Source organism: Lagopus leucura, unplaced genomic scaffold (assembly GCF_019238085.1).
Source record: "Lagopus leucura isolate 7727_CA_CO unplaced genomic scaffold, USGS_WTPT01 Super-Scaffold_100001, whole genome shotgun sequence".
Taxonomy (NCBI): domain Eukaryota; kingdom Metazoa; phylum Chordata; class Aves; order Galliformes; family Phasianidae; genus Lagopus; species Lagopus leucura.
In genome coordinates this window covers 3274375-3299757 of record NW_024962262.1, presented here as the reverse complement: position 1 = coordinate 3299757, position 25383 = coordinate 3274375, and the positions used below count along the sequence as shown (strand labels likewise).

General features: G+C 36.1%; 1 protein-coding gene across 18 annotated transcripts in view; it reads right to left on the bottom strand.

The window, feature by feature from the left end:
* Window positions 1-25383, bottom strand: part of SGCG (sarcoglycan gamma) — a 118894-nt gene that overhangs the window by 41573 nt on the left and 51938 nt on the right. For 9 of the 18 annotated variants that reach the window (XM_042866451.1, XM_042866444.1, XM_042866445.1 and 6 more), the window contains one exon: window positions 18820-19017. In XM_042866451.1, coding sequence (XP_042722385.1) covers window positions 18820-19017 — 198 coding nt within the window. Of the gene's footprint in view, window positions 1-18819; window positions 19018-19686; window positions 19866-25383 lie in introns of those variants that run through there. The other 9 variants (XM_042866449.1, XM_042866458.1, XM_042866462.1 and 6 more) reach the window with 3 other exon arrangements.

The following is a 25383-nucleotide window of genomic DNA, read 5'->3' as shown; positions in this document are numbered from 1 at the left end:
TCTTTAATGAATTCTAGCTTTCAAGAAACAGTGAAATAGATATTTTTAAGGAAAAATACAATATTACAGTCATTATCTCAAAAGGAAGCGCTCTTGTACTGCCTGAGCTGAAATACCTTTTGCATCTTCCTTCTAAACATATTGTGAACAATGAAGTTTTACACAAAAAAGCTCAAAACCAAATCGTATGGTCAGTCATAACTCATCATCTATCAGTGGTGTACTTCACACAGGATGCAATACTTTTAAGCCTATTGAAAAGACAAAGGGAGATTTTTATTTGCAACTATTTTCGATAACGACTTTTTTTTTTAATTCATTTTTCTTTCTTGGATCTGTCTTTTCTCCTCTGACTGTAGGCTAAGGCTCCACCTCTCACACTATTACATTTCTTCCTGTTGCTTGCGAGTTCTTGTACCTTCCTCTTTCTCACCTAATCCCTCCCTCTCAATTTTAGCCCAGTTCCACTTTCTGCCCTTTTCAACCAATTTAAAACTTTTCTCTTTTCTCCACCATTACCACAGAATTGATAATGTGAAAAATGAAGACTTCCAGATATCCCAAGGTATTTAGCTAATTTATAAAGGATTTGCCCCCTGCCCCACCAATATAAAAACTGGGAAAAATGTTGACAAAAAGTACTTCAGCCTTTACGACTCAGCCACACATAAAATTATTCCAAGTACAAATGGCCTAAATATACAAGAAGTTGGTGGGAGAGCTAGATTAAAACAAAAAATCCCAAAACAATTTCCATTCCAAAACATTTTTCTATTCCAAATATTTTATTTTATTTTATCCATTCCAAATACTTTTCTCTCCATGTAAGGAGAGATAAGGCAATATATGATAGGCCACTTATATCAGTGACCTATTAGATGATTAATTAAAAAATACTGTTTTTCATCACAAAAAAAGGCTTTAGAAGACTGTGGTTATTTTCTAGTTTTGCATGTTCTCACTGATGAAATTAATTATTTCATATGCAAAACGTTAAGTAACATAACTAACCATCATTTGGTGAAAAATATTTTGTAATTATTCCTTTATAGGCTTGAAGAGAGATGAACAGAAACAAGCATGGCTCAAACTTTGTAAGGTATGAAATGTTTGTGTTAGTAGTACATTCCACAGAAGAATACAATTGAGATTCCTATTCAGCATGGATTTATTTAAAGAAAGAGGCTTTTAAAATAGCTATTTATGGAATCTGTTATTTAGTTTCAAGTATTTTACTGCTTTGAAATACACGATGTACTGACTTTTCTCAGTGGCACTAGATTCAATTTCTAAATTCTAGCCATTGCAGAGCTTTTAAAGAGTAGCTAGTATAAACTAACAGATCTCATGAGACAAAACCGAAATAATATCTATGATGAGCCACCTATGGCTTTTGTAATCAATTCCTAGGCACCACTGAGTGATATAGGGATATGTTTTTCCGACTTGTAATGCAGAACAGAGATAATTTCAACACTATAAAACACAGAGGTATTAATACAAACAATTTTGAAAAATGGGATAAGAACATATTAGAATTTTTAAAAGAAATAACATTAACAAAAGCCTTTAATTTAATGAACTAAAAGTAGGATCTGATTATCTGCTCTCATCTCACGCCTTTTCACATTAGGTGAAAGGAGATTATAATAAACTTCATAAGGTTTAAACACTGTTGCTTATTTTTCCTGAAATATGAAGAACTAAATATGCAATATTAACACAGAATCATAGTATGATAGAATGGCTTGAGTTGGAAGGGACCTCAAAGATCATCTAATTCCAAACCCCTGCAGTGGGAAGGACTGCCAACCACTAGGTCAGACTGTCCAGGAACCCATCAAGCCTGGCTGCCCATGGATGGGGCAGCCACAGCTTCTCTAGGCAGCCTGTGCCTGTGCCTCACCACACTGAGTAACAAATTTCTTCAAAAACAGCAAACATTTTCTAATGGCTTTAAATTCTGCTGTAATTATTATTCTAAAAATGCTATATTGGCAAAATAATGCATTTGACATAAAAAATTATATACCACGTGGCAAAATATAACATTTTAACTTACATTCAAGCTCTTTTGTTTTTCATTCAGTCACATCACTCAGGATTACATTGTTTAGGTACTTCATATAAGTCCTCAAGTATGTCTCTTTTTCACCAGATATTCTACTGAACCATTGTCGCAATACTCATGTTCTGAAATATTTGAGTAAGAGCCTCATCACCCATTCTCATCAATTGACCATGGGAAAATTCTATTATTCCCCACTGATAACAAACAAATTGGAGTTACACGGAATGACAAGAGAGGGATTTAGGATGAACAGCCACCCTAATGCACTGATATCCAATGATTAGTTCCATAAAAAGAAAGAATATAATAGCAACACATCATGGTATTTCAACAACCATTCTGCTTCTCACGTGATGACTTAAGATAAGTCAGTTATTATTTACTGAGTATTGAGACTTCCTTGGTGATAAATAATCTTGCTGGTTTTGATTTCAAAGATTTGATCATGTTCTTATTCAAGTCCTTGAATGAAAATATTTCTATTGACCTGAGGAAAGAGTCCAAAGGTAAGTTAGATGCAGACTTTAATGCAGTTATATCATATGAGAGAGAAAAAAAGAGAATGTTTCATTAAACACAGCAGATGTATGGCAAGCCTGGACTTCTGTTATCCTGATGGTGGTGACTGTCAATACCTGAGTGTGCCAGTCCTGATCTCTAATACACCACTGTGCATATCCTCCGGAGACTCCTATGTTGTTTATTTACCCAAAGCTCTCAGCAAAGCACGTACTAAGCTATATAGGAGAATAAAATGGTATCTCTCTGTAGACACTGAGCAGATTTTGCAGTTGCTGCAAGCTTACTGATATGGGAACTGCTAGCAGCTACTAAAACCTTATACAGTAAAGACGCAGTTCAGCATTAATGTTTGCAATGGTGGAATCAGTTATTCATTTCAAAACTGGCAGATACTAACTGAAGTAACAGGATGCCTTCCAGCGCAGTAGAAAACTTTTTTATTGCTTGGAAATGCTCCTGAGTACGTAAAGACTTGTAGAAAGAGAGACAAGTGATTCTATAATAAATGCAAGCTCTGAGAGTATTCAAGCCCCATAAAAGCTCCAAAGAGACCAAAAGTCTCTTTGATTCAGAATCTTGGTCTAGGATATTTGACTGCTATTCAATCAATTACCTCCATAGAGGTACTCCAAGCTGTCTAAAGTAAGTAGCGACCACTACTAACATCTTAGCTAAGGCCATTACAATATGGAGCATTTGCATGGGAAGACCATCTTGGATGGACTGTCATTCTCTTAGACTCTGGAACATGACCAATGTGAAATATTTTTCATCTGAAATCATAGGGAAGCAGTTGTGTGCTCCACGAGGCCAATAAAGATGTCCAGTATGTCCACAAGATGTGGAAAAGTCCTTCCATTTCTTCCAAATAGTAAAGGATTGAGTCCCTCAAGACCAAAAAGATCCAAAAGACTCCTGATGGGCCTGGTGGTGTGTCCCTCTTCTGCCAACAGATGTCTGCCTTTACGAAAGTGCAGAAATGACTTAATAAGGTAAATTTGGCTGGATTGGTATGGCTGGTACAAAAAGGACTGTCTTCTCAAAGCATGATGCAGTCACCTTCTCTCTTTGAGTTGCTGTCATGGTAGAACCTGTTGCTCTAGCTGATGGTCACTGGTGGGTAAGGAAAGAGCAACTGATGTCCTCTACTTGGAGTTGTGCAAAGTATTTGATGCTGTCCCACATGACATCCTTATCTCTAAAATGATGAGACATGCATTTGACAGATGTATAACTTGATGAGTAAGGAATTGCAGGAGGTTGCACTCAAAGGTCTGTGGTCAATAGCTTCATGTCCGGGGAGAGGTCAATTATGTGTGGTGTTCCCCATGAGTTGGGTGTTGGGACCAACCCTATTTGCATCTTCCTTAGTGACATGGACTGTGGAATTGAGTGCACCCATTTTCCACATTGAGTGGAATTGAGTGAAAGCAAATCTGCAAATAATACCAAGCTGTGTATCCAGTACTCAGCATACTGGAGGGGGAGGATGCCAATCAGAGGGAACTTGACAGGTTCAAGAGGTTCAACGCCTATGTGAACCTCACGTAGCCCAGTGTGCAAGGGTATATGGGTCAGGGCAATCCTAATACATGAATACAGGCTGGAAGATGAGTGGATAAAGAGCAGTCCAGTGGAGAAGGGCTTGGAGGTACTGGTGGAGCAAAAGCTTGACATGAAGCAGCATTGTGCCCTTGCAGCTAGAAAGTCAGAGCTGCATCAAAAGAAGCATGACTAGCAAGGCGAGGGAGGTAATTCTCCCATATCTGCTCTGGTTTTGTGAAGACCCACCTGCAGGACTGCATCCACATCTGGGGCCTGAAGGATAATAAAGAAATCGATGTGTTAGAGTGTGTCCAGAGGAGGGTCACAAAGATGATCAAGAGGACTGCAGCACTTCTCCTATGAAGAAAGGCGGAGAAACTTGGATTTGTTTAGCTTAGAGTAGAGAAGTCTTTGGGGTGACATTTATACCCAGCTTTCGATACTGAAGGGGGCTAGAGGAAGTATGGGGAGAGACTCTATCAAGGAGTGTAGTACCAGTAGAAAGGTAATGGTTTTAAACTAAAGGAGGGTAAATTCAGATTAGACATCAGGAAAGAATTCTTCACTATGAGGATGGTGAGACACTGGAACAGGCTGCCTGGAGAAGCTGTGGATGTTCCATCCCTGGAGGTGTTCAAAGTCAGGCTTTGGATAACCTGATCTAGTAGATGTCCCTGCATATTGCTGGGGGTTGGATCTTTAAGGTTCCTTCCAACCCAAAGCATTTTATGATTCTATGACCAAGAAAGTCACTTGTAAAGAGATGCATGTAACTTTGGGAGTATCAAAAGTAGAAACAAGCAACTGTAACTCCAGGGCTCTTGCACTCATAATGACTTGCTCAGCTGAGAATCATGCAGACTATTGCTTAAAGATTCAGAAGAGAATCAAATGTACATTCAGGATTTATTTTCCAAGCCAATGTAATAATATAGAAATCTCCTATTGTAGGCACGCAGCCTTTAGAAATGAGATGAGGGATAAGGAACTTTCATTCATTCAGTTTATCGTGTTTCTAGACATCTAAATTCAATCAGTAACTTTAACCTGCATTTTCCTTCCAACATACAAACTGATATACGTGTACTCACTATATTGGAATAACCACTACTCTAATTGTATCATATCAACACAGCTTCTGCACCTTCTCATTCTGTTACTCTCACACTCTTCTAAGTAAAGGAAAATAAACTTGTGGTCTATCTATCAGTTAAGAGATGTACAAAAAAGCAAAAAAAAAAAAAGCAAAAAAAAAAAAGCATGTTTTCCAATTTTGGGAAGAAATTGAATACTGGAAAGAAAAGCACATCCACATTTTAGGATGGCTGAAACAGTAAAATCTTTAAATCAAACATTTGTTTTAACATACACTCATCTCAAATTTAAGTATTTCCTGTCTCAGGATTCAGTTCAGCTTCCTGAGTATTCCACATTTTCTGAACAAAAAGTCCACACATACTTTAGTTGCCAATAATAATATTCACTCCAGAGTAGATTGGATGCAGTATTTCCATGCAGGTAAATACTTTTTCTTACTTACTGAATATTGTATGTTTAGGTCAACCCAGGGAAAGACCTTGGCAAGTTCAAACTGAAACACCGTTTGTTGTGCCCCAAAGGTAGCTCAATTAATGGCTTTATAGATCCAGCTTTCACTGCAGTATTTCTTGCAGCTATTACTATTTAGAGAACTTGCTTTGCAAACAAGAGTGCACTGTTTCATTGAGATAATAGGGCTGTGGGTAGAGATTGTTAAAGAGCAATCAGCAAAAACAGGATTGGTAATGAATCTGATGAAACTCTCTGTTTGACTTACAATATCTATTTTCGTGCTAAGTACGTGCTTGGTATAATAACATTACTGATGCCTCATCTCATTTTCTTTTGCAAGGACTCTGTTTCCTGAGCTCAGATGGAAAAGGTTATCCAACTTTTGTTCTCAGACAATAATGGAACCTTTTCTGTCAAGAATATTGGTCAAATCAGAGCAGTTAGCAACAGCAAGCATTCCTGGTACAGAAGTTAATCCCACCTGAACCACAAAGAGTTGGATAAAGCTTGAAACACAACTTTCAGATGTGCTTAGAATAAGAGCTGGTAATATTCCACAATCTAGAAAAGTAGATGGCCATTCAGAGCTCAAGAATTTTGTGAGGAAATGGCTATGGAAGATGCCGGAAACATTTTTTTTTACCTTTGATGAGATTCCTTTTATAAAATACAGTTAATATTTATGATGCAGAGTTTCAAGGTACTTTCAGGTAATTTTCTGTCGTGAATAGCAGTCCTTCTGAAATCAATATTTTAACTATAACAAGTACTGCTCAAGAGGAAAAAAACAGCTTCTCAAAACAGTTTCAGGTCCAGCTTCATTTTCTTTTTTAGCAAGGACCAAGCTCTTTCTCTACTTCAGATAGATAGTTCAAAGCTGGATAATTGCTAATAAAAATCCCATTACATTTGGCATTATATTCTCTGTGACTGGTTTAGTCAACTTTAGAAATACATGCTGCTGTTATGCATATTTATTCAGGAATGGAGTTTGTTATAAATCGTCTAATTAATCTGTAATTGTAACATTTACAATCATGCAGCTTAGCCAAAGAAAAGGAATTAGATTTCTCCTATTCGTAAAGCTTGTCAAAAGGATTTTTTTTTTCTGAATAATACATTTCTTGAGTATCTCTGGTGAATAAGGGATATTTGCATGGTGTATGTGATTACAGAGACTCTGGATTTATTCAATAATGTAATCCTATCATTTGTACTAGGGGACAAATCATCTTTGGGTCTCAGCACCTTCTGTAAGTACACAGTGTCAGACATCTCCAGCCTGACAGAATTTGCTGTCTAAATAGTCAGGATGACAAAAACGTGAGATGAGAAAAGGACAAAGACACATCTCTCAAGAAGCCCTGCTGAAGAAGTCTGTGTGAAATGAATGAATTACATATTTTCTCATGCTTTGTCTTCCAGCTATAATGAAGATTTTAAAATTATATACTCATATTAAATGGTAATGACTGCAATTATAAATAATTAATCTCTAATAACAACCCAACCCATATAGGTATTTTTGATATAAAAATAAAATCACCTTCTATAATGGTTCTCCAATGACATTATTGATAAGAAAATTGCTGTTGTTCTTACAGAGCCCAACGGGAATCTACTTCTTTTTCAATTTTCCATACAGTGCATCATAGTAAATCTTGGTGTGGAACTGACAATAATACTTCCTTTACCATAGTGGCATTAATACAGCTAAATGCTATGAATTAATAACACGATAGCTTAATATGTATATTGTATGTATTAATTATACCATATGTCTAATAAGTAAAAGTAATGACGAAGAAATTAAGAATGAAGTTGAAAATGATGAGAGCTTTTTGCAATTCTCTTTTAGTTATATTTAGATTTTTTTTCCACAAGTGGTACAAATCCTTGCCCTACTCTGTAGCTATGATCTGATCACATATTTTCAAAGATATGGCACCTTTTTTTTTTTTCAATTTTGGATAGAGATGAATTAAGAAAATTTTGAAAAGCACATGAATGTTTTGTACTTGCGAAGCCAACGTTTTAAAACAGAAAGGGAAAGTTTCATGACATATTTCCCAACACAGTTAATGAGAACTTTGTTTACATCCTAACTCTATATTAATTAAATTATATTTATACATTATTGAGTACATTTTCCCTACAACCACATATATAAAGAAATAAATATTTAGAAAAGTGTAGTAAACAGGCACATGTGAGGCTATTTTAAGAGTGGAGAAATATGAATTCTCAGAATGATTTTGTTTGAGCAGGCAATGAAGGACAGACCAGCTTTTCAACTGGAAGAAATTTTAAAAGCTATAGACAAAGTATTTTCTTTCAAATATATGAGAACATTGCAAGATGTACACAGCTTATGTAAGGAGATGTTATCTGTACTAAAACGTGGAGGACAACTAATTAGGCTTTGAAAAAATGGATGAAATGGGTAATGTAAATGTTAGTTAATTAATGAAGAACAAGGTGTGAAGATCTTGTACTGAACTTTGAAAAGCCAAGAACATAAAGGTTTTTCATTTATTTCTGTGGACATGACAGGTAGATTTCTTAAAGCAAGCAAACAAGCAATTGGAAAGCTTAAGTGGAACAAACTGGAGGAGTGGTGGATTTGGGGATTTGTAAAAACAGTAGTAAGGCTACTAGTAAAATCTTTATTACACTCAAAACATCTTCAAAGACATGCAAAGGTATCATGGAAACCACTGGTTTTCTTTTTAATTTAATAAAGTACAATTTAGCCAAAGGCTACTGTATGATTCTGAAGAATGATACATTCTGTTCTTTGTTTCCTACATACTCATCCTCTTAAAAAACAAACAAACAAAAAACCAACCCACCTGTAAATTATAGAGTTTCTATTGAGAATAAGAAAGAGAATCAATGGAATCCCAGAAGTATGGTTCATTATTAATACTCCTGAAATTGTCCCGCAGGCAGATCTTTATAGTTAGGTAAATGGATTTCTAATTCTAACCTTACCAAATGGGAATACTTATGTGGAAAACTGATTGTTAGATAATATCCATTGCTCTTTTCTAATCTTTTGGTGCAAAAAGGTCCCAGTCTTGATGGAGGCCCCCCTGTGCCAAGCACTGCAGAAATGCAGTGCATGTATTAGCTGTGAAGACCAGTAAGACAGACAATACATAAAGAGGAACACGACATATGAACAACATAAATAAACACTGGGAGCTATCAATAATGTAAACAAACACAGAGAGCCACTATTTGAGAACAGTAATTACTTTCCTGTCTTACCAATTTCCACTGGAGCTGAGTAGTCTCAGGTCATTTTAGTGTTTGACTCAAAACTGACACTTCCCACACTGAAAAGCAGCAATTGAGAATCCGCATGTTTCTGATCTGATGGGAGGATTTCGTGCACAAAATCATTTGTATGCAGAGCACAGAAATTTAACAGTTTGTCCAATTTCTCCACCTCACAGCTATTTCAGTAGGTTGGGCTTGACACTTTGGGTTGAGTGGAGAGTAGATGTGTGCTGCTATGTGCTTCAATGGCTTTATTCCAATGGAGGTTCTCTGGAAGTCCCTGATCCAATATTTTGTTTTCATCAGTGTCTTCTACCTCAATCATTCTGCATCATCTCTCGTTATTCTGAGAAATGTTACTGTAAATCTTCACTGATTCTGTGAATCTCTGTAACAGCGTTGTTGAGTATATGACTATCTAAAGATACATGAGAAGACTTCAGGAAAGGTAACCTCTGTAATGAAGTCAGCTGACAGAACTAGGAAAAAAAACCCACATATAAAGTTTCATGGACTTATGTCACTCGCGAGCTCCATGAATTCTAAGTGCCGTCAGGTCTATTGTTCATCATTACTATTTCCTACAGCAGAATATCTCCAATTGCTCTTGGGAGCAAATATACATGTAAGAAAAAAGTAGTTGCATGTTAGAAGTTACTAATTGCATCATGACACAGCAAAGAAGATATGCCAGGCCAAGAGACCAGAACTTCTGCTATTCCTTTGGCAGAGGGTTTGTCAAAATGTCATTTAAATTTGTAACTTAAAATTAGCAAAGCATCATCAGCATTTGAAATAAAGCTCTCATGATTTCACTTGCTTGTAAATTTGCATGTACACTAAAATCAGCGTTTTAAAAAATCTTAATCAGTATTATGAATTAATCCAATAACTGTAAACTTAGATTTATTTTTATTTAGCAACTATTCTTCCATACATTTTACATACTAACGATCTGATTCGTAATATAATTTATATTAATCAAAACCACAGATCACACTACAGAGAAGTTCAAATTTCTTGGATAACTGATTTTTTGGAGTATGGAGTTCCCATATTTTTTTCAGCTATTATTTTTTCCATAAAACAATTAGATATTCACTATCTGATAAAGACAATGAGAATAACTGTGATCCAGTTGGAGCAAATTATATCTAACTTAATCGAAAAATGGAAAAATAGAACTCTTCAGGATGTTTCAGAGTGGAAACTACAGAATATTGGTGTTCTGATATGAGAAGTCTTCAGTAAAAAACAGGATTAGGATTGGTGAATAATTAAATATTTTTTATTTTACTTGACTATTAAAAATGTAGCATCTTCAAAATGGCAACTAATTCAGTGAAGCATACATTTTTAATGATGAAGTGCATAGGAAAGCTGTACAGGTTCATTAGCAGATGTCTTTTTAGTGAAGGAAAACTCCTGCTGTGAAAGACTGTTCTTTATCATACACTTTTATTGCTGTCTAGTCTGGTTTTAAATGTTCCAAATGATTGGTCACCCACAATTTAATAGGACATGCTATTGTACAGTCTAGTAAGTCACGCTGTCAGAGAGTGTTATTTGATTTCCAATTGAAAAAAATCACCTTTCTTCATCACATTCTTAGTTTCATATTTTTCAAATTTCCTTAAGCAATCTTTTCCTTCTTTCGTGCCTGAACTTATAAAGTGGTTAAATAGTTGTTCAAATAATTATTTAATTACATAGTGAGTTAATGTCTTTCAAACTATGACTGCTACTACTCAAAACAGTCATAGACAGTGAGAGTGTGAAATCACAGTAGACACACCAGAGGAGAATTACTGCATCTTTCAGTGTTAAAAATGTTATACAAATGTTATACAAATATATATATAAATATATATACAAATATATATAAAAGGTTGGTGGCCTTGCCTGTGGCAGAGCAGTTAGAACTTGATGATCTTTTGGGTCCCTTCTAAGCCAAACCATTCTATGATTCTATGATCCTGTGATCTAGACCTGTATCGTTATCTACCAACTAATGTATATATAAAGCTAGTTAACTTGCTTGGTATAAAGTTACCTCTTCAATATTTCCTCATATAAATGAATGTAAATAAATTGACATCGCCTTATGGAAAACTTCACAAAATAATTTAAAAGATCAAATTTAATACTTTGTCTACAGGGAATATTAATTGCACATGAGAACTAAAAAAGATTAGAAAGTGGAAGACCTCTCTCTAGTCAACAAATACAGAGATCTTCCCAATTCCCATTGTCTATGTCAGTATGTCTACCTGAAGTGAAGATACAAGAGCAGGTTAAAATTTAGAATCATAGAATCATAGTCGTTTGAGTTGCAAGGAACCTTTAAAGATCATCTGGTTCAAATCCCCTGCAATAAACAGGGCAAGAGCCATGATCAAAATACATCTTGATGAACTGCATCTTGAGTGCTTGGCATCCATATACAGTTTGCTCCTGCCATAAGGTGATCACAGATTGCTGTAAGGCTTAGTATTCGGTCTTGACTTTCTCCTCATTAGCGACCCAGACTCAGGTCATGTTTAACATGGATGGCAGAAGAACATTATATTGAGTGCAGATTCAGGTCATGTTTAACTCACAGTGAAGATAAAGCTCTGAAGACCTGTCTGCCTGATTTCATAATTGAATTAATGTGCGGTTTCTGAAAAAGATGTTCTGTTACATTAGAGATGGTGATCCTCTGCTCAGGTGTATTTTTCATACTTGAGTTTGAGAGCAGTATGATAACAATCTATAAATTCAACAGTGATCACTATTAAAGGTGAAGTTCTGAGGAACTGACTAACAATTCTATATGGTACAATAGGGTAGGGCAGCTGAAGATGATTATATTCAGGAGAAAATATGAAATCAGCCTCATGAGCATTGTTTTACCTAAGGAATATAAAGATAATGGAAAGTAAAATGTGACAAGATAAAAAACAAAAACAAAAAGAAAAACACCCACCACAGAAATCACAGGTCTGCAGCAATGCAAGCAAAAGATTATAGAAGATTATAAAAAGATTATAGCTATTAAATCATATCAGTTACGTAACAAACTAAGAAGCCAAATAGTTCTTGTTAATACCTCCTGTTAAGCAGCTAATCTCTATAAAGCTACAAGTATTGCATACAATGTTATTCAGATTAGCTCAACACTGTCCAATTTTCCAAACTGTTTCCCAGTCAAGCAGCCTTCTGGAGTCAAATCAACACAGAACTGGTATGCTGGTCAGTTATTATTAATTAATTATTATTAAAATGTAGATTTTCATATAATTTGAGAATCTAATTTCAAGTAATAGACCCTCAAAAGTCTTACTCATTTGTGCAACAGATCTAGACATCTTAATATCCTTGCAATTAAATCTGGCCATCACTGAAAATGATCATCTTAGGAGTAAATTCTCTAGGGATAAAGAGTGGCAGTGATGACTGTTTACATAAGAACATGTGGTTGCAGAACTTAACTGGGATGTTACTCTTCCAGATTTTAATTCCTCTTTTCCCTGGGAAAATCTGTTCTCATATCTTCTTCCAGAGATCTATATCATCTAACCTAAAGTTTTAGTACATTTAATCTCATGTTTTCTTTTTCTAGATCGTTCTTCTTCATATAAATTCATTAAATATTAACTAGAGCAGAAGCTACAACACAAATCTGTCTCCAAAGTGAGTAACATAATCATCTGATAGTTAAACTGTGCGTTATCTCTGGTCCAATAAAAATGCAATGATTTCCTATAAATTAAAAACTTTAATTAGAAAGACTGAAAGATGCCCAGTCCTATAGGCTATACCACAGTAAGGACTTGGAAAAGAGCTAGGAGAGTATAAAATATTCTTACATGTCATATATTCAGTATTTTTCTAGTTAAGCATTTTATGATTTGATAGTGTTTACAAGGATGAACTTTAATCTCATATGACAGCATCTAGTGATGCTTTAAAATTAGCATATTACAAGCTGAAAGTTGGTGAATCATTTTTTAAAACTACACAGTCATTTTTATCAATTAAAATAAACAGCATGGAAGAGGAAACTAAAATACATTTTCCACTTATTTATTGTTCTTCAGAAGCATAAGAAAGGTTAATGGCAACATCAGATAAGACACAAGACAAAACTTCTAAAAAAAAATAAATCACAGTTTGTCAATATCACTCAAAACAGGAGGGGCACTATTACATATCTGCTGTAATTAGTGCTAAGTAAAGGTGGATAATCACTTTCCTTGGTCTCTCCCTCTGTTCCTGTTCACACAGCCTGGGACCCGTTGGCTTTGTTGCTATGGTGGTTACTGGCTCATGCTCAGCTTGTAGCCCACCAACCTCCAGGGCCTTCCTCATGGAGCTGCCTCAGGTTGGGACTCATTCTTTCCAAGATCAGAACTTTCTGTTTGTTTTTCCTGAAGGTTATAATGTTGGACCATTCCAGTAACCCCTCTAGGCTCCTCTGGACATCACCCCTAGTTCTGAAAGCACTGATTGGAATCTACAACTTGGTGTCATCTGCCAACTTGATGAGTATACATTCTTCTACCTCTTCTAAGTCATGATAAAGATGTTAAATAGGAACAGTCTCAGGATAGATCCTTGCAACATTCATTATAGGCCTCCATGTAGGTTTCCATGTAGAATACAATGGAGTAATAACTACTGCATAGGCCTTACTGTGCAGCCAATTTTTTTACCCATCTGGTTGCCCAGCCATCATGTGGACAACTAGGACACAAAAACATTGTGGGAGAATGCCAAAAGCCTTGCTGAAGTCAGGTAAAGGACATCCAGTACCCTCTCCTCACCTATAAACCCAGACATTTTATCGTAGATTGTAATGACATTGAATAGTCAGCATTAACCCTAAGTAAATCCATGTTGACTGTCCTCAGTTACCCATTTCTCCTTCATGGACCTTGAAATGTCTTCCAAGCACACGTGCTCCATTATTTTCCAAGGAACTGAAGTGGGACTGAGCAACTTGTAATTCCTCAAACTGCCCTGTTGGCTTTTGTTTTTTGGCAGACAAGTGCAACACTTGCTTTTGCCCAATCAGCAAACATCTCCCCAGTTTCCTTAACACTTCAAACATGACAGAGAGTGATTTTGCAAGGGATCATACAGTTCTCTCTGAATCCAATTGGACCTTCTGGTCCCACTGAGTTGCATAGGCCAAGCTCTGAGATCTAAAGGGGAAGTCCTGGAAGAACTTGGTGAAGACTGAGGTAAAGAAAGCAAGGAATACCTCAGCCTTGTCTGTGTCTGTGGTCACTAATTTACCTGTCTCATTTGGTAGTGGACACACAGTTTACCTATTCAGCCTTCTACTACTAAACTAAGAAAACAAGCTCTTAATGTCCCTTTTTAAGTCTCAACTAAAGCCAAGCTTTGTCTTTGCTGACACAGGAAGCCTGACACATTTCCTTGCCCAAACAACATTTCTAAATTTCCTCTTGGAAGCCTGTCCCTTCTGTCAGTTCTTCCACACTGCTTTTTGCATTGGAATACCATCACAGCTACACTCTGTAGATAAGCCAGGCAGCTTATCTTCTTGAGTGTCAGGATAGATTGTTCCTGCATACTGTCCTTAGCCACCAGTAAGTTTTCATGAGTAATTTTATCCTTCAAATCCTCTACCCTTGGGATTCCATATGTCAGGTCCAAAGATAAACCAGATCAGCACAACTGAAGTCCAGAATCTGTATTCTGCTATACTCCTTCCTCGTTCCCTTCAGGATCTTAAATTCTACCATTTAAAAAACACTCTTACTGATTACCACATCCCCATACACCTACCTTGTTCATGTGCAGCAGACTACTGTGTGTCATCTTTAGTTGACTCAGCCAGTATTTATATTCAGAAGTTATCCTGGACACCATCTAGAAATCCTGACTGTTTTCATCTGGCCATGTTCGTCCCTGTGAGGGCTGTTAGCATTCCTCCTTTTCAGAACTATTATACACTTCAGAATTTCTCACAGGGCTCCTAACACCTTAGTTCCTGCTGCAGTCCCAAATTCCTTTGGATTTTTCATCTCTAAGCTTTTTTGGATAGCATTCCCCTTTAGCTCTCAGAAAGCCTCAAAACATAAAAAGTGGACTCGGAAATTTCTATTTCATGCACCATTTTGATCTATTATATACAGGGGGCAAAAAACTCCAAAATAACAACAAAGAAATCTCTCAATTTTTTTCAAGCGTTCTAAGTTTCATGCAGAATGATTTTCTATTTCACTTTATTCACCATACTATAGACATAATTATTCAGTCTTGAATTCTCTAAAACTACTGAATCAATACTTTTCTTCCCTTATTCCCCTGAACAACTTGAGGTCCTGTCCACCCAAACTCCACGAGAACAAATGAAAACCTGGATGGGTCATATCTGATACTTGCAAATATGAAGATGCTCATATACTATGTAAATGGAGCACTATGAGAAAAGGGTTACATTCTATCTTCAGGTAGTTCCTTTTCAGCATAGATTTCATCAACTGGAATGTAATTCAGTTCAGTCATGCTTACTTAACTCTGAAGGCCTCTCAGACAATGAAGCTTGGAAAAATCTCAGTCTTTCATCATTGTTCTGAATTTCTACAGGGAAATTAAGATCTATTAATCCTGCAACACATCTGCGTCTAATTCATGTTCACCCTTATCAGCTTAGCTTGTTTGGTAGTACTTACAGGAGAGCCAGTATGGCTTCACCAAGGGCAAATCCTGCTTGACCAATCTAATGTCCTTTTGTGATGGTGTAACTGCATCATTGGACAAGGGAAGAGTCACTGATGTCATCAATCTGGACTTCAGTAAGGCCTTTGACACGGTACCCCACAACATCCTTCTCTCCATATTGGAAATATATGGATTTGATAGGTGGACTGTTCAGTGGACAAAGAACTGGCTACAGGATCAAGCCCAGAAAATGGTGGCTAATGTCTCAGTGTCAGTATGGAGATCAGTGATGAGTGGTTACCCCCAGGGGTCAGTGCTGGGACCAATACTCTTTAGTATCTTCATCAGTGACACTGACAGTGGGGTCGAGTGCACCCTCAACAAATTTGCTGATGACACCAAGCTGTGGGGTGTGGTTCACACACCAGAGGTATGGAATGCCATCCAAAGAGACCTAGACAGGCTCAAGCAGTTGGCCCAAGCAATAAATCCAAGTGCAAGGTCTTGCTCCTCGGTCGAGGCAACATCCATTACCAATACAAGCTGGGGGATGAAAGGATTGAGTGCAGCCCTGCTAAAAAAATACCTGGGAGTACTGCTGGATGGGAAACTGGCTATGGGCCAGCAACGTGCTCTCACAGCCCACAGCCTGTTGAAATTCTGTTCACAATTATTGTTTTTTATCAGTGAAAACAGCACCTTGTTTCTCTAAATCTAAAGTATATTATAAAATATATATTTGTATATACTCACTATGCTTTTTTTTCTAAATACGTTTATCAACCTGAGAAAGAATATTGCTTTTTTGTTCTCCCATTATTTTACAGAGAAGCAGTTGTTAAAATTTTACTAATAATTAATATTCTGCTATTTTTAATGGAGATGACATCTCAGTGCATTTTTTAAAATTAGGACCGAGTAATTCTAAAGTATTTGCTAAAAATAAAATTCCTATTATTATAATAAAGCATAATAAATAGTATAGTCTCTACATAGTATACTTGGAATACATAATTAACAAATACACAAGTATCACCTGATCTAAGAGATGAATGTTTGCCGAATAATTGATGACTACACAGGAATAATATTTCACAGTTACATTCTACCTCTTCACAATAATGGAAATGTTTAAATGGATAAGGAGGGTATTTATTAATCAACTGATTTCCTAATGGTAAATAGTTTACAAGGGTGGAACTCAAAAACCACAAAAATCATATTCTGACAATATACTGTTACCTCTCTTTTTCAAACAGGTAACCAAAACTTGGAGCCCTAACATTTATTTCCACCAGAAAAAACATTTGATCATTGTATTGTTAACTTCTGTGGTTGTCACCCTCGATTTTTATAAACAGTATTTCCTTAGACATAGCGGAAAGGACTACGATAATTCCATCACACTTCTAGGCTTCGAGCACGTTGTTATCCAAATTCTCTTTTTTAGATGACAACAGCACTTCTTTGGATGCTATTTCTGGTATCTTATAAGTTATTTCTCACATTAACAGATAAATCCTATTAAAATAACTTCCAAGTTCTTAATGACAACATACATACTTTTCTCAAGGGTTGCGGCATCTATATGCACTTTGCACAGTCTTGTTCTAGAGCTAAGTTTTATATTTCCATAGCATTATCGCACGCAAAGGAGGGCAGTGTTGTTAAGTCACTATTTCACAAGTTGTATGCCAGGATTACAGATTCTTAAATGGAGAATTAGGAAAAACTTTGTAGCCATGGCATGCATAGTCCATCCATCAGATGAATGTAAACCTGCCCTACTTGAGCTGTTATTAACTGCTCTTGTTTCCATGGCATAAGAACATTCAGAAGTTTGACACATTTGGTGCCTTCTTCACAGGAACCTAGTAGGAAATAGTGGTTCCTGTAAGTGGGGCTTCTGATGCTGTTCTGTTAGTCCTGACTATGCTAGAGAATACCCAGTTTCAGATAAAGAATCCAAAGCAACAGAAAATAAATTTAAAATCTGATTAAAAATATAAATCTCAGCCACATAGAAAACTATTTTAACAATTATTCATGCACTTTGTGATTCACGATGTGCAGGCACTAAGTGCTCATCTTCCATATGAACTGCTTAACAGAAAAATTATATGTGACCTAAGATGTTCCACACTGTAATCTGTATGGCAGTAACAGAGCTGAAAAGAATTTATGTGGGGGAAGACACTAGAGGGGAACTCAAGCAGCAGTAATGGGTCCATAAGTAGCACTTAAAATTAACCTACTTTCTTTATAGCAAGAGAATGTAGAGTATAGAAATGCTTCTAAGAAGATAAAATGCCCTTCATTTAGAGACAGAGGCGTAATAATGATAGATAATGGAAATTTTCTTCACAACACTCTTTCTTCAACAGCAGGGGCAGAGCTGGAAGGATTCACTATTATTGTTTTTCTTGTATCAGATCTATTCATATCATCTGTGCATCATAACTGCATGTTAGGGACAAATCAGCTCAGCTTCAATATTCACTGATGCATTTTATTGCATTCTGACTAAAGCTACATCTTGCAGACTTTCGAAAGTTACTCTTCAATCGACTACACACAAAATTACATTTTAAATATTAAAACATATATGACAGAGGAAAAATATTACATTTATTCCTGAATAACACATCTGCTTAGCCTCAGGCATGAAGTAGTATTAATTACCTCTGAGCTTTATTTAATTGGTCAAATAAATTGCCAAATGTTGGATGCTGATAAATAGGAGAAGGAAATTAAGAAATAACCAGCAACTATAAGCAATCTTTTAGCACTAGTGAATTCCAGCATATGAGAGAAAATTTATAGCTCATGTACTTATAAAATATAAACTAAACAGAGACTGTGAGACAACAGTAAAATATGTTCTTTTTCATAGTGTTAGAACCTGCTTCAATATAAGTTACCAACAACCTCAATAATTTAAGTGGTTATTACTAATACAGACATTACAGATATGTATACTCAAAGACAGAATGTAAGTATGCATTCATATGTATATACCAGCCAAATACAAATTACACTTGGGAAGGAAGAAAGAAGAGCCACGTATTGCACACAGAGAAGCCAATGTGCATGTGAAATAAGGGGAGTGATGAGGCAGGAGAAAGAGGAGAATATGAAAATAATGGAAAATTAATAAGGACACTTACTGGAGAAAACCACATCACTTTAAGAATCCAAATTGTCAAAGAAAAATTCACAACTAGGATGATTAGCAGGAGTAGAACAAACAGGTAGAGGCAACGCTTTCTCCAACCATAAATTCCAATTCTGTAGACATATTCATTCTTTGGCCTCTCTAGGCTAGTGCCTGGTGTTGTTGTAGTGTATTGTTCACGTACCATCTGCTATGTAAAGAAAAAAGAAGAGACTGCTTAGTTATTAGAGTTAAATAAAATATGTGTGTAAAAAACAAGGAAAATATAAATATTTAATTGTACTATAAACTCTTACAATTTTAGCTGGAAAATATTTCATCATATCTCATTAAATTACAGTCATAACTTTTTGGTATAGTCAATGTAATGCTTCAATACATGAACTGTGTCAATTATTATTTTCAGGAGGCTCAAGTTTATTTTATCCTATATAGTACGTTAACAATTCCCTCCAATTTTTCGTAATAGTCTGATTCTTCCTGCACAAAAGTTTTAATAGGGTCACATCTACAGCACATAGAACAAAATTACTACAGTGTAAAAATACTTCTAGACTTGATAGAAGTGCCTTGCCAAGTGCAGCTTCAAGAATTCTACGTATTCTTTCCTCTATTCAGTGAAAAATAAAGCATTGCTTCTGTTGCAAAACTTAGCTGTATAACAGTGGAATGACAGAATTCATAATCTGTATGTAAAGAAACAAAATGGTTCTTTATAATAGAAAGGAAACAATTATTAATTTTTCATATACTCATACAGATATATTATCAATAAAAATGTTACTTACAGTACTTATACAATATCCACTTTATATTACAAGTCTAAAAGAAGCATTTTCTGAATTTAAATAAATCTTACCAAATTGTACTTCTTTAAAACATAGGGATATTCAATAATTTCCACTTCTCCAGCACAGAGATCACCAAGAATTCAAACCATTCCTTAAAACTTGCACTTCAGACACAAGAAAAAAAATCTCAGTAGCTTAAGCTGCTTATCAAGAACAGTAATGGGTAACATCTGTCTCATTTCCACTGCTATAAAATGAAGAAAAAAAAAAACAAAACAGAAAAACTCACAACAAACAACCACGCATATCAAAAAGAAAATAGGTATTTTAAGTACTTCCTATGAGCTAGGTATATCCACTGGTGTTATACATCCAAAAGTAGCCAAGTAATGTTCTCAGATGAGAGTGCCTTCAAAAGATAGGTTCCACACGAGGTCTCCTCTCTAGTCAGAACTTCCCCCTGGGAATTAGATCATTTTGCTCTGCACAGAGTTTTCAGAATGTGATTAAATTACATCCTGTTCTGCTGCTGAATTTCTGTAAGTCATGGAAAGGGTTCCTTCAGGTCTCCTGTAGAATCATCCTGTGTCTGTGACAAGCATGTGGCTCTTAATACTGACCCCCATCCTTGGAAACACATCTTTTTTTTTTTTTGTTTGTTTGTTTCTGTAGCTTCCTATCAAGCTACAAACCAGAGAAAATAGGTTTACAAGTAAACAGAAGCCTACGCTCTGTTTGTACAAATGCAGCATTCATCTTATTTCTGCATTTACATTCAAAAATATTTCAAAAGTTATAATTTGCTGTTTATTCATAACAAAAATGAGATTTGATCATCAGCAGTTCATAATGTAACTATGCTAAAGCAATGGCCTCCTTAATTTGTTATTGTTATCAGTCCCAGTTGCTCATGATACTGTGGAGGTGAATATTTTCTTGTGTGCAAAATACTGAAGATGGCATAATGACTTATTAGCGGAGAATAACAGATTCTGAAATAATTTATACTAACATTACTGCACAACAATGCAGATTTACAAGATGGCATTCATACCCACTGTATGAACTACATTTGCTTAAAACTACCAGATTATATATATATACATTTTTTTGCTGTTGTCCAGCTAACCACTATATAACATATCAAGTCACTAACACAGAAGTAGTTTCCAATTATAAGTCTAATTTACAATTCTCTGTCAACCGAGACAAACTGGGACAATTACGCATATGATAGACTTCACAAAATACTTAGAAAAGCTTTTTTCCCCCGTGTTCAAATAAATCTCTCTTGAAAATTGTAACTTACACCATAGGATGCACTAACTGCTAACTTCTGACAAAAACAGATGTACTCAGAGAAATAACTTGTACAGTTTTTGCTCAGATACAGTATCATGCAACAGTCCAATATCCTAACACTGGGGATCCTCTGAGTTTCTTACTGTTTCCTTTAGTCCACACATGGTAAATGTCAGTATAACAAGAAACAAGACAGAAGAAAGCTACAGAAATTGTGTAGTAACAGAAATTTCCTTCACAAGACAGACTGCTTGTTGTTTTAAGAAGAAAAAAAAAAATCACCTTCCAAGAATACTTAAAGGGTTATTTCAATAGGGCTGTAGGAAAAGCAATCTTCAGAAACTGCACCATCTCATGAAGTTAGCTGAGCTTTCATAAAGTCTTTAGGTGGAGCACTTAAGCTTTTCCTTGTGTGCCTGTTTCCTACATCCTCAGGATAAATTTCTCAGTAGAAACAAAATCTGATAAAGAATAAATTAATTCTCAGATCTTCATGTTCTTACGTCAGTCTCACCACAGTGGTCTCTGAGGTTGGGATTCATTTCACCATGAAATACCAACAATTTAGACTTCACTACCTGAGCCAGACAACTCGGATTCTTTTTATGGTCAATGAGATAAATACACTCCTGCTAGGAATTACGTATCTGAATTATTTTAGATGTATATGTTAGACATGCAATGAACTGCACCTGAAATGTGATTACCTTTTCTGCATAAAAAGAGGAATAAAGATTGCCTGGGATGACTTGCACCTCCTCACACCTACACACTTTAGACATAAGCATTTGGTCAAATTAATTGCAGGAATGATTTCCAGAAGCATTTAACAGGAAGATGGGATTTTCTTGATTCCTGTTTTCCTCAATTCTGTTTTCACCCTGTCGTAAAATGTATATTGTGTGAGTGGAGGGTTTTATGCATAATCTATTATGTACTGGCGTTTAATGAGGCAAGGTTAAAATCCATTATGCATTTCACCAAAAAACTATGAGTTTTGTGATTGCTTTCAGCCCTTCAGAAATTCCACATGGGGACATCTCCCAGTGCAGTTTTGGTCCCTGCACAAATTATTTTTTCTTGACAAAAAATGGTTCAATTGTTCCCAAGCATTAGGACTGCTGGAAATTGCTTTAGTCCTAATGAAAGGACAGTGTTGGCCTAGACAACGGCCTGCTCTGAAATACATACAACTTTTCTAATTAATATAATGTTTCATGATTTCTAAGAGAATTAGTGGCCTAGTAACAAGCAATTAAAGGTGAAATGCTGTAAGAATTTATACTGTTGGATGTCCTTTTCTGGAGGAATCAACAACTCTGAGTTTTATAACGGATGGTATTACTGACTTTCAAGAGACAAAATTATGTAGAATAACCTTAGGTTTGTTTGTAGAAATCAAAGAGAAATTCCTTTATGGCCTAGAGCTGTTTTAAGAAGCTGGACTGAAAGGAAAAAGCCCTACATGGGGAGATCTCTTGGGTGTCTGGGGAACTCTGATACTTGAAAACGCTGCTGATGAAATAGCTGTGAATTCTTTACACTTTGATACTAAGACTGCTTTCTGGAAATGTGTAGCCATGAAAGAACATCACCGTGGACCTATTCCATTTTTTAATGAAGCTAAGATTTGGAGACTAGTCTCTGTGATTTCCATGACAGGGGCCCAGGAATCCAGGATTTTTTTAATATTAGTATCTAAATATTGAAAGACTGTCCATCACTAATGTTACTGTTGCCTTTAGGTCAGTTTGGGCCTTAAGTTCAAAAGCTATTCTGCTAGCTCAGGGATATTTAATGAAGATAGTGTTTTGAATTTGCAGGCTTACCAGAAGCCTGCTTGGGAGAGCAATCATGAGTTAATCATGTTATTTTCAGGAATTAGTTATGTATATGATTACTGAAGACAAAATACTATTTTAATTGAAATAAGTGTTTTTGATTTTTTTTTTTTTTAATTGAATTGGAAAAAAATAAAGTAAAAATACGTTTTCAGTAGTTTTGGTCACAAAAATCTGTTTTCTTCATGAACATTAAGTGATTAGAGGGGGGGGCATTCTGCTCCTTTACTCTGCTTTCCTGAGATTCCACTTGGAGTACTGTGCTGAGTTCTGGTGCTCTCAGCACAAGAACACGGAGCTGGTGGAGCGGGTCCAGAGGAGTGATGATCAGAGGGCTGGAGCACCTCCCTTACAGGGCAGGCTGAGAGAGTTAGGGCTCTTCAGCATGAAGAAAAGGCTCCAGGATCTTACAGTGGCCTTCCAGTACCTGAAGAGGGCCTACAGGAAAGCTGGGGAGGGATTTTTTATAAAGGCATATCAGCATACAGTGATATACTATAAAGGCATGTCACTATACAGGACAAGGGGAAATGGCTTTAAACTGGAAGAGGGGAAATTTAGACTAGATATCAAGAAGAAATTCTTCACTGTGAGGGGTGGTGAGACACTAGAACAGGCTGACCAATGAGGCTGTGGATGCCCCCACTCTGGAGGCATTGCAGGCCAGGCTGGATGGGGATGTGAGCAACCTGGTGTGGAGGGAGGTGTCCCTGCCCATAGCAGGGGGTTGGAACCAGATGACCTCTAACATTCCTCTGACCCAAACCATTCTATGATTAGATAATTATGATTATTCTGTATTAATACTTTGTCTTTCTGTCATATAGCAATCAATAGCAAGCAATTGGAAAGCAAAATTTTAAACATAAAACTGCTTTAGTTCACTAATACAATAAACAACTATAATTCTATTGACAATTATACAATTACTATCATTTTATATCTTTGGACTGTTTGTAACTATACTGGGACTTTCAGCAGAGAAGAAAAGCTTAGCATTCAAAATTCCTTTTCAAGTCAAAGTTAAGAAGAACTGCTGAAGTCTTGTGAACAAATTTGCACCACTGATGCTCATACAATACACATTTTTTTTGAAAAAAAATCAGACCACATCAGTCATTGGAACTTCTCTTTTTACATAAAGGATATTTATTTACATGCAAGAAGATTATGTGTGTGAGGCTGAAAGAGGGGATAGAGTGCAAAACTATAATAGTTAGTAGAAAGACCATCTGCATCATTTTAACCTTCCCTAAATTCTTTTGTCATTATAAATAAACTGTAAAGTGAAATAAAATTACATGTCAACTCAGGCAAGTGAGAACTATTTTACAGTTTGCACACAGTATCTTCACAGAACATTATCTTCATTAAAGCTTTTATATAACAGAGGGATTTGGCCTCTTCTCCCAGGCAACGAGCAGGACAAGGGGCAATGGCCGCAAGTTATATCAGAGGAGGTTTAGGTTGGATATAAGGAAGAACTTTTTCTCTCAGAGAGTGGTCAGGCACTGGAATGGCTGCCCAGAGAGGTGGTGGAGTCACCATCCCTGGCAGTGTTCAAGAGGCGCCTGGATGACATGCTGTGTGATATGCTTTAGTGCTTGTGGTGGCAGTGGTGATGAGGAGACAGTTGGGCTAGATGATCTTATAGGTTGTTTCCAACCTTGTGATTCTATGATTCTATATTGGTCTGGATGTGTATTATTATATAGCATGAACACCACAAGTACATTAAGACTGACTTCACAATTTGTTGGCATTCAGGCATGCAATAAAAGGCACACTACACACACACTATCTGGGCACTGAAGAGTTCGGTGATGAAGAAAAGAAATAGCTTAGCACTGCTGTGGCATTCTTCTGCCGGAGGAAAAACCGGTTGATGACAGAAAAAGTAGGAGTGATCAGGAAGCTTTGGAACCCATAGGGAAATGCTTCCTATTCAAATTCAAACAGACAGGGAAGTTCAAACTCTTATGACCAGATGAAAAGTTTCTAATTCCTTTCAAACTTCTCTAACATCATATATTTAATCTTACCTGGCTTTGATTTGCTATGATTATATATATGTATTATTATATGGGATATTAGTTTCAATTGTAAACTAATGTCATCAACTTAAAAGTGCTGGATCCCTGCTGCATAATCTGTGGAAGCAGGCAGAGAAATTCACGTAGCCTAGATGATTGTTTGCATACCTTGCAGTGAAAATGTATGTAATAATCTTGAGATGATTATAACTAATATGTTTATACTGATGTAACAGATGAAAAATAGTCACTGACAGCATGGAATGATGGGCTATATTAAAAATTATTATTTGTTGAATATCTGTGTGCTTTTGAATCTCACTTACAGTAAAAATATTTTTCAAATGTTTTCCATTTTTCCATTTGATTTATTTTTCCTCCCTTAATATAGTTTCCAAACATTAAGTAAATCAGAAAAAATCATTGTCATGATACTTCATTCAGATTCAGAAGACCAAGCAAGACTAGACAAATGTAACTTAAGAAAAAGATTTATTTTTTTCTTTTCAAGTTCTAAAATACTGTTTGGACACCTTTACTGTGTTTTTACATTTGACCAGATGGAGTTTTTATCTTTGTTTTTCCCATG